Consider the following 9,966-nt stretch of genomic DNA (forward strand, 5'->3'; position numbering starts at 1 on the left):
TGGCCTGTGGCTGCAATGTAAGACAGCTCGCATCACACCTCTGAGACTGGTTAAGTCAGTTTACTTCTCTGAATTATTGACTGCCTTAATTCAGAAGCAAGAATACTGACTTGAAGGATAAAAAGTTTAATGAACTTTAAAATCCCTTCTAGTGTTAACGTTCAGTGGCTCCGATTTATTTTCTGTCCTTACTGTGTCCGGTACAAAGCTAGTGGAGTGACACCTCCCCAGAGATCTTCAACTATGTAGCAGCCCCCAAGGAGACAGACCCTGACTCCAGGCACTACCTGCAATGCCTCATTAGAAGCATCCCGCTTCCATCCAGTGGCCTCCATCCGACCTCCTGCCCTCCAAGGATTCAGGTTTCTAAGTATAAAGCTCTTTGAATTCATACATGGCTACAGCCAGAGGGGACCTCAGCCTTGCCATCTAGTCTAATTCTTCATCGAACAAATGAACAAACTGAGGCCAAGAGAAGTGACTTGTCCATGGTCACAAAGCCAGCCAGTAGCAGGGCTGGGATATATATTGACATATCCTGCCTTCCAGTTCAGTGTTCTCTCCACTGAACCTGGGTGCCTGTCATCAAATGATTACAGCTTCACAGGAATGGTGCTCCTAGAGATGGCTTTCTGCACTGTATTTCTTTTGGTAAGATGTCAAGCTCCATTTCTCTTTCAGCTCTAAAATCTTTACACTGGGCATCAGGGGTCTGTGGACACTTGCTGCACGAAGCTCAGCAGAAAAGGAGCCATCTGCAGTGATAACAGGGAACCTGGTGGGTTAAAGACACTCACTTCTCTTTCGAGGGGCTATGGCCTCAGCGTGGCCTACTGAACTATTTGCCGAAAGGATATGAATTTCAATTCTCTGAGTCTGGAATGACCATATCCAGAGATGAGAAGGTAGAAAGACACATTTATTTAGCAAATGTTTTGTTTTGATGTTCTATGCTGAGCAGTGTAGTGATTAAGCTGGGGCTTTGGAAACAATCATTTAGGTTCAAATCCCAGTTCCATTCATTATTGGCTGTTGAATCTTGGGCAAGTTATCTAATCTCTCTGCTTTAGCTTACGTATTTGCAAAATGGAGCTGCTGCTGATATTACCTATGTATAGAGATTATTATTAAGATGAACTCAATTAATATGTATACAGCACTTAGAAAAATGCCTGATACCTAGTATGTGCTATATAGTGATTGCTGTTACTATGCAAATTAAAATAGTCACATAAAACATCAACATACATTTTGAAATGATACATATTAAATATATTAGAATAGCTACCTATGAGGATATAAGAGCATTCCAAAAAAAAAAAAAAAAAAGAACCCAGGCAAATAATTCCAGAACTCCTGTTTTTAATCACTAGAGACGCTGCCTCTTTTTTATCCCATTGCCAATCTGAATAAACTGAGGCTATAATAAAGGATGCTAAGGCATCAAGCATTCATGCAGAGGCAGGAGGAGAACTTGGAAGACAGTCTCCAGAATGAGATGGGAGATTTAGGCCCTTCTTTTTCATCCCTAAACTTCAGAATCTGTAGGCTGTCTACAAGTGAATACTGTTTGAAGAGGCTGCTCAGATTCTGCTAGCCGCACCAGGCTTCTGCAGGGAGTAGAGTCAAGAGTGTGTTTTCCAAATGCAGGAAGCATCATCTCTGATGCCTGAAATGCAGGTCCATGAGCTTCAGCAATAAGTTTTACTCAAATAGGAAGCAAGAGTGTAACTGTGAGAGACTGAAAAAAATTAATGCTCCCAAATAGAAGGTTGCCTAAATAAATTACGCCCAACCATATAACAGCATATAGGCAGCCTCCAAGCTGGAATAATTAATGACCTAGACCTAGAAAATGATCTAGAAAAATATTTGTGATATATTGTTATTTAAAAAATAGATCACAGTGTACTATGTAGAATGTGTGTGTATATATACACATACATGCATACACACACATATATATACACACATACATGTACAGAAAATAGCAGGCAGGGTGTGTACATCATAATATTAACAGTGACTATCTTGAGCATGGGTATTAGGAAGAGTCTTACTTTTGTCTTATTTTATCTATATTTTCCAAGTTTTCTAAAATAACCCTGTATGACTTTTATAAAGGAAAAATAATGTATTAAAAAATAGCCAAAGAGGCACCAATAGTAAAGGTTGTTTTTCCCATGGATATTATGTTCCTCTTCTATAATCAAGTTGAAAATTATCTTTTCTATTCCTTCCAGGCTGATGCAATGGCTCCCACCTTTGTGCACAGGTGGCTGCTTTTATACATGGCTGTCACAGCATGGATCCTATTGCATTCTGGTTACTGGGTACATACCCAGTTACAACCATCTGGCATATATAGAGCCTGGCACACGGGTATGTTTGACACAAATGAATTAATGAATCGGTAGGGGCTCAATAGCTTGCATTTGGCTACGAGCTCTGCCATTTATAAGCTAGGTGAGTCCCAGTCTCCTGATCTGTACAGTGGCAATAACAATTGTGGGTCAAGAGACCTCCAGTAGTTTTCGTAAATGGCAAAGTGCTTGTCACAAGATGGGTGAGGGTGCAGAAAGAGGGTTTATTATTATTGCTGCATCTATTAACTGGTCTACATCTTCCCATCCCTTATTTCTCTTTGGCTCCCTAAGGCATCATGGTTACCATAGCAGCCAGATGCTGATGATACCTCCAGGGCCAGCAAGGTAAAGCTGAGCCAGTTCCCAGGTCCTCGTGCATGCCCTTGGCAGGCCAGAGTGAGATGGTCTGAAGCTCAGCCTCCTTTCAGGCACCCCACCCTGACTAGGGTCACTCAGATCCAAAAACCCTGCCTCTGCAGCCTCAGTTTGGGGGCCCTGAAACACCCCTTCAGAGACTCCCTCCTTCCCAACCTCTGTCTCTTGGCTCCCTGCCTGGTTGCCGTGGAAACAGGTTCCACTGCGGACAAAGGAGGGAGCTGGGTCCTGCTTCCTCCCGGTCCTACTGATGAGGATTTTTAGACCGTGGAGACTGCGCTGCCCTGCCTTGCACCTGCCCTCACTTCCCGTGTTCTCACTCAAGTGGAGCTTGCCCTCCCTCGCCACTGACAAGACCATGTGTAAAAGTGTGACCACAGGTGAATGGAAGAAAATCTTCTACGAGAAGATGGAGGAGGCAAAGCCGGCTGACAGCTGGGACCTCATCATCGATCCCAACCTCAAGCACAATGTGCTAGCCCCAGGCTGGAAGCAGTACCTGGAATTGCATGCCTCAGGCAGGTGAGTAGCCCAGGAAGTAGGGGCCCTGCAGGCAGCCCCTGGGACACCTTCCAAGAAAAGACAGAAACATGGGGAACCCAGGTGCTAGGGGTCAGTCTCGCTGTTGGCCCAGTGCAGACTGGGAGGCAGAGAAAGAGTAGCTACTGGGAGTTGGGACACCTAAGTTTGATTCCAGCTCTTCCGCTGAGCACCTGGTAACTTTCCCTCTCTGAGTCATAGTCTCCCCTTCTGGAGAAAGAGGTGGAATATATTTATTAGTTCTAAACGCTGGTATTTTACGTATTTTTATATTTTAATAACCTCTTAACACAATTGAAAGCCAACAGAAGGGGCGGCTTGTGGGTCAAGAGACCTATGTTCTGGTCCTGGAACAGTTCAGTTTCAATCTATTTAATTCAGCTTGACTTAATATAAAATATTGAACACGTGAGGTGTGCTGGGAACTAGCTCTACTCTTTATGACCTTTGAGAAATTCCGCTTCCTTCTTGGACCTCACTTTCCCCACTTGCGGAAGGAGGGGTTAGCATAGATCCTTGCCTCTCGGTTCATGACCAGCGTCAGCAGCATCACCTGGAACTTGTTAAAGATGCAGAATCTTGGGCCCCATTCTAGACCTGCTGAATCGGAATCTGCATTTCAGCAAGGTCCCTAGGTGATTCATACGCACAGTAATGTCTGAGATGACTTTCCAGCACTCTTGTCCATGGGTGGATTATGTAAAGACTTACCTCTGGGACATAAGATTCGGAGGCTGAGTGGTGCAGCCTGGGGGTCAGAAGCAAGGCCGTCCTTCCTTCCCTAGTTCAATTTATTCAACAAGAAACATCTACTGGGCCCCTGTTAGGTGTTGGATACTGGCTCTGCCTCTAACTCACTGTGTATACAGCTTTCTTACTCTCTTTGCCTCAGAGTAAAACAAAGCTTAATTAGGTGATTTCTAAGGTCCCTCCAGTTTTGACATTTTCCATTCCAAGTTTTCTAGTCTAGTTTGGGAGAGGGGAAACAGTCCCCAAAGGGTGTGAGTAAACGAGAAGAGATGAGAATGGAAATGTGGAGCCCCTTAACCAGCTGATGGGAGAGATGCAAAGGACTGGACACTCGCTGTGAGGGCCCAGGAGCTTCTCAAAGACCTGGAAGGTGTGTGGGGCTGAGTGGGGAGGGCTTGTGCATCCTCCCGACCTGGCTGATGACCTGAGAGCCCAGCTGGCGCCAGTTAGCTCACTCTGGGCGTGAACTGACTCCACTTCCAGGCCCTCAGATACGTTAATCCTGGCACCGGCCCAGAGGCTGAGAATTGATAATGGTGTCATTTTCTCTGGATTTGGGTCTAGCCAGTTCATAGTCAGTGTTGACAGGTAAGAGTGTGTGGATGGAGCTTGCGTTTTCTCTGTGGTGCGGGCCATCCCTGCTATCAGACTCAAAGGATATTTGAGCAGGAAGGACTCTTTTAGTGCAACGTGCACATTTTACAGATGAGGAAAGGTGCCCAGAGCCAAAGGCCCAAAGGCAAGGCCTGAGGGCGTTGAAATGGAGGGCACGGAGGCTCCTGCAGAGCACAGAGGGGGGGCCCAGTGATGGCAGAGCGCTGCTGGATGTGCCAGCTGCCTCCTGAGGCACCTACTCTGCTCCTAGCAGAGCACACAAATGGGAGGGCTGGGAAGCCGCCTGGGGAAAGCTAATGAACCCAGGGGGCCGTAAACACAACACCTCTACCTCCAGGCTCTGCCTACCGCCCCTTACCTCCTTCCTGGATCTGTTTCCACCGCCTCCACTCCGTCCTCTCCTCCTGCCTCTCCTCGTCTCCACAGGTTCCACTGCTCCTGGTGCTGGCACACCTGGCAGTCGCCCCATGTGGTCATCCTCTTCCACATGCACCTGGACCGCGCCCAGCGGGCGGGCTCGGTGCGCATGCGCGTCTTCAAGCAGCTGTGCTACGAGTGCGGCGCGGCGCGGCCGGACGAGTGGAGCATGCTGGAGGAGAACATCGAGAGCCTGGTGGACAACCTCATCACCAGCCTGCGCGAGCAGTGCTACGGGGAGCGCGGCGGCCAGTACCGCATCCACGTGGCCAGCCGCCAAGACAACCGGCGGCACCGCGGCGAGTTCTGCGAGGCCTGCCAGGAGGGCATCGTGCACTGGAAGCCCAGCGAGAAGCTGCTGGAGGAGGAGGCGACAACCTACACCTTCTCCCGGGCTCCCAGCCCCACCAAGTCGCGGGCCGAGGCGGGTTCTGGCTGCAATTTCTGCTCCATCCCCTGGTGCTTGTTTTGGGCCACGGTCCTGCTGCTGATCATCTACCTGCAGTTCTCCTTCCACAGCTCTGTCTAAGATTCCCTGGTTGGGCCCAGGCGGATGCTAGGGGCCCAAGGCCTGAGAGGCCAGCCAACTGGTGGGAGGGGGTGAAGAGAGACCTGGGTTGGGAGTGGGGATAAGTTCTAGCGCCGGTGCCACCACTGACTCAGTGGGGACCCAGGATAAATCACCCTGCTTTTCCATCTATAAAAGTAAGGGTTTGGGCTAGATCATTGGCTTTTCAAAGTGAGGCCCAGGACCCCAACGTTCTGCATAGGTGCCTCGGGGCTTTTGGATTTGGAAGGGGTGAGCGAGTGGGTTTCCCATCGTGGTCAAACCGCCCATCCCCACCTCCTACCTCCTCCTCTAGAGCAGCTCCACGTTAGATGGAGTTTATTTAAGAGTTTTGTATGAAAAAGGTCCAACTGCGTTTAAAAAGTTTGAAAATTACAGGACTAGGTGTGATCTCAAGGGGCCTTTCCACAGCAATGAGCTCCTCCTTGCTATCTCATTAACCCAGCCCTACCCCTCATTATTGCCCACATCTGGAGCTGCAGCCTTACATTATTAGCCTCTGCCTAGTGTGTGAGTCTCATCCATAGCTCTGTCTCCATGCACACAGCAGAGGTTCCTCTTGAAGGGAGAGAGGTGGAGGCACTAGGCTGCCCCTTTGTTCCTGGGTATGCGGGGCCCCTTGCTTCTGTTTTCCACACTCCCAGTTTCCAGCTTCCTTCCACTCAGGGTGGATTCTGGGGCCTGTCTGGTGCAGAGATGGTGCTTGGGGTGGAGTGCCATAGAGCTAGTCTTCCCACCCACTGCATATGAACCATCAGAGAATTTAGGAGAGGTTCAGAAGGTAGAATGTTAGAAGAAAAGCACAAAATCCCTAGGAAACAAATATAATGACTCTCCATTATAATGAAGAGTCTTCAGAGTTCAGGGACCAAGTCGGACTGATTCTCAGTGGTTCTGATGGTCAGAATACAGGAAGAGGGGCCTGGCTTCTTGGGCTATTTGTTGAAACCCTTGTTGAGAGGCTTTCCCATATGGGCCAGGCATGGGCCCTCTCACCAAAGATCAGCTGTCCACCTAGAACCACAGGGATGGGGGGCCATTAGTAACAGAGGGAGCATGAAAGATGTGAAGTGTTTTGCCCTAGAGAAGTGCATAGATATGTGGGAGAATCCTAATCGCCTTCAAATGGGATGCCATATGGTTTAGAAAGGGAGGAGAGGAGGCTTTCTGATGGTAGGGGTACAGAGTGTGATTTGGGGAGGGGAGGCAGAAAGCAGGAAGTGGGACGCCACCCTGTACTTTTGAGGGTCCTCGTTCACCTCACCTTTGTTAATAACTTGACTCCTCCTCCTTCCCCACTGCTCCCCTTTCTAATGGAAGGTCACCACCCACCGTCTGTAGTGGTGGAGGGAGGAGGGCCACTTATATAAAGACAGGGTACTTTAATAAAGATGGGATTTCTTCAATCAGGCTTAGTAGTCATTACTGTGTGCTTGGGATTCACCAGTGTCCCTGATCTGTAATGGGCTGTTGGACACCCCTCCCATCCCCTCTCTCCCCTTTCTGGGGTCCCCATATAAAGCTTGATCTAGCTCCAGCTTCAAGGTCTGAGCCAACCGTGTGCACAGTCAGGAGGGATTCAGGCAGCCCTTGGTCAGCCATCCAGGGGACTCAGCATAAGATTAGTCTTACTCTTGCCCTTGCTCTGATTCTAGTAACTGGCTGGTGACTTCCTTTGCTTCACGTACACAAGTATTCATTCCTTTATCCAGGAGGCATATCCTGAGTGCCTCCTCTCTGGCAAGGCCTGATTTGGGTGCTGGGATCCAGCGGGCACTAAGGGGTAGGCCGTGTCTCTCAGAGATCTCTGCTTACTGCAGATATTCTCAGCCTTGGCTGTACTTTAGAAATCCTGGGGAGCCTTTAAACAAATGTCAGTGCCCAGCCACCACCTCAGACCAGCAGAATCAGAATTTCTGGGTGTGGGGCCTGAGCATCTGAAATTAGAATAAGACCCCCAGGTGATCCACCTGAGCTGCCTGGTGTAATGCCTCCTAACTGAGGAATAGGCTTCCTTCTGCACCCAGGCTTCTAATAATGAGCCCAGAGATCTTCCTTGATGACCTGCCTTGGATTCTCTAGGACTTGGGCACAGCTTCCCACTCACTCCCTGGGGACTTGACCCTCCCTCAAACCTCCCTGCTCCTGCCTGACCGCCTGCTGCATGGCTTTATCCTGCTCTGAGAATCTCCAATTTTGAGCTCCGCCACCCTTGCCAGATGCTTATCAAGCTTGGTTGTAGTTACTTGTCTATAGCTATACTCCCTGCTAGAGTGTGATCACGGCTTGGAAGTGACTTACTCCAGTCCCCACTGCCAGGTAGTGGTAGAGCAAGGGTCCAACCCTCGACTGGGTTTACTCTGGAACTCTTTCCTAAAGCATTAAGCCTCTTCCTGCTCTGTAGGAAGATGTCTACAATCTACAAACACCTCCTCCGTCTCCCTTATTGTCCCTTATACTTGCTAGGCTTGCTCACAGCTTAGCCCTTGTCTTGGCAAAGGCTTCTCTAGGGCAGTTCTTTCTTTGCACACATGGCCACATGCCACATGATGAACTTGTTAGATGTACCCTAGGTTTTATAAATAAACTCCTCAGGGACATTCCAGGATCCCAGGCCTCTCCCACTGGTGCTTCTGTGTATTGGTCTTGACGTTCAAGCCAGGAGGAGACCTACAGGCACTGAATTGGTGTTCCAGAGGCTGCAATCCTTAGTGTAGGGTCAGCAAGAAGTGCTGCCTTGATCACTTCCTTCAAACTCAGCAGGACGGAGGAACAGCCCAATGGGAGAACTCTTCTTGGGGCTCAGGAGTCCTGCAAACCCAGAAGATCACCAACTAAGGATGATTTGCTGTGAGACAGATTAGAGATGTCTTGATTGATGCCCTTATTTTATGGAGAAGAAACTGAAGTACTAGAGAAAGTACGAAAGTTGAGCTGCACTGTACAGCGTGGAGTAAGGCAAGATCATGAAATCTGGGGTTAAGAAAGACTTGAGTCCTAGTTCTGCTACTTACTAGCTGTATGGCCTTAGGCAAATTAGCTAAGCTCCTTGAGCCCCAGTTTTCCTCCTCGTTGAAATGGGAATAATCGATCTGCCACGGAGGGCTATTGTAAGGAATAAATAATACACTATCTGCGACGTTCCAGATACAAAGCCCATATTCATTCTCTTCTTTCTGATGAGATTGAATGCTCATCCTCTTCTTCCTTCTCCTTTTCCTTTCAATTGGCAGCCTCCCCTTTGAGTCCTGAAGGGCTTTCTCTTTGTGATTTCAGTTCTGTTGGTAAATACTTTAGGAAAAAAATGGCAGGCAAGGGTTAACTTCCCAGCCCAAGAGTTAGAACTAGTTTATTTTAATATATGTAGCGTCGTTTCTTTTCTTCTCCTCATATATCTTGCAAAACAATGACTTCATTTTCCCAGCAGCATGGTAGCCACTTTTCATTCTTCAAAGATAGCTATTTAAAAAATCTCCCCAAACTGAAAACATCAGTGATTTCTGGGCTCCATTCCCATTGGCTGAATATCCCAGAAGGAATTTAGTTCTTTTCCAAGTCCCATTCTGGTTCTCTGCAGGACTCCCAGCTAAGAAATTTCCTTTGGGATCATTTTTGGCATTGCGTGGGTACTGCCACATGCATCAGGGAAGTGAAATCCACCTGCTGTATGGCTCTTTTGTGACAGGGCCTTGTGAGGCCTGGTGGGTTGGTGGTTGCGGTATAGAAATCTCATTGGCCTGAGGGCTGGAAACCTGGGTTTCAGCCCTGGCTTAGCCAATATCCAGGCATGTAGGTTGCTGACCTTGGATGATCTAGTCTTTCCCTTCCCCTGGGTCTCAGTTTCTTCATTTGTAAAGCAAAGAGGTAAGGTGAACTGAAGGCTCCCTGCTAGCTCTGACGTTGCTCAAAAACTGTTGCTTAGGGCTTCCCTGGTGGCGCAGTGGTTGAGAGTCTGCCTGCCAATGCAGGGGACATGGGTTCGAGCCCTGGTCTGGGAAGATCCCACATGCCGCGGAGCAACTAGGCCTGTGAGCCACAGCTACTGAGCCTGCATGTCTGGAGCCTGTGCTCCACAAGAAGAGAGGCCACGACAGTGAGAAGCCCGCGCACCGCAATGAAGAGTGGCCCCTGCTCGCCACAACTAGAGAAAGCCCTCGCACAGAAACAAAGACCCAACACAGCCAAAAATAAATAAATAAATAAATAAATAAATAAATAAATAAATAAATAAATAGAAATAACAAGTAGTTAACATTGTATATATATTAAAAAAAACCAACAAAAAAAACTGCTGCTTAGCCTTTTTTTTTTTCCTCATTAAACTTTTTTAGGGTC

The 9,966-nt window shown here is 48.2% G+C and overlaps 1 protein-coding gene across 1 annotated transcript; it reads left to right on the plus strand.

Moving 5' to 3' along the window:
- The first annotated feature begins 2,991 nt into the window (after positions 1-2,991).
- RTP1 (receptor transporter protein 1) lies at positions 2,992-5,592 on the plus strand. The gene is made up of 2 exons (XM_068545453.1): positions 2,992-3,263; positions 5,073-5,592. Exons 1-2 carry the CDS (start codon positions 2,992-2,994, stop codon positions 5,590-5,592), a joined length of 792 nt encoding a protein of 263 aa, XP_068401554.1.
- The last annotated feature ends 4,374 nt before the right edge of the window (positions 5,593-9,966 follow it).

This window comes from Eschrichtius robustus, chromosome 6 (genome assembly GCF_028021215.1).
Source record: "Eschrichtius robustus isolate mEscRob2 chromosome 6, mEscRob2.pri, whole genome shotgun sequence".
Taxonomy (NCBI): domain Eukaryota; kingdom Metazoa; phylum Chordata; class Mammalia; order Artiodactyla; family Eschrichtiidae; genus Eschrichtius; species Eschrichtius robustus.

Bases quoted from the DNA above. Each gene is read 5' to 3' on its own strand.
- RTP1 (XM_068545453.1), top strand. From the start codon at position 2,992: ATGAGGATTTTTAGACCGTGGAGACTGCGCTGCCCTGCCTTGCACCTG. The intron at 3,264-5,072 runs GTGAGTAGCCCA...TCGTCTCCACAG, and splicing joins GAATTGCATGCCTCAGGCAG to GTTCCACTGCTCCTGGTGCT.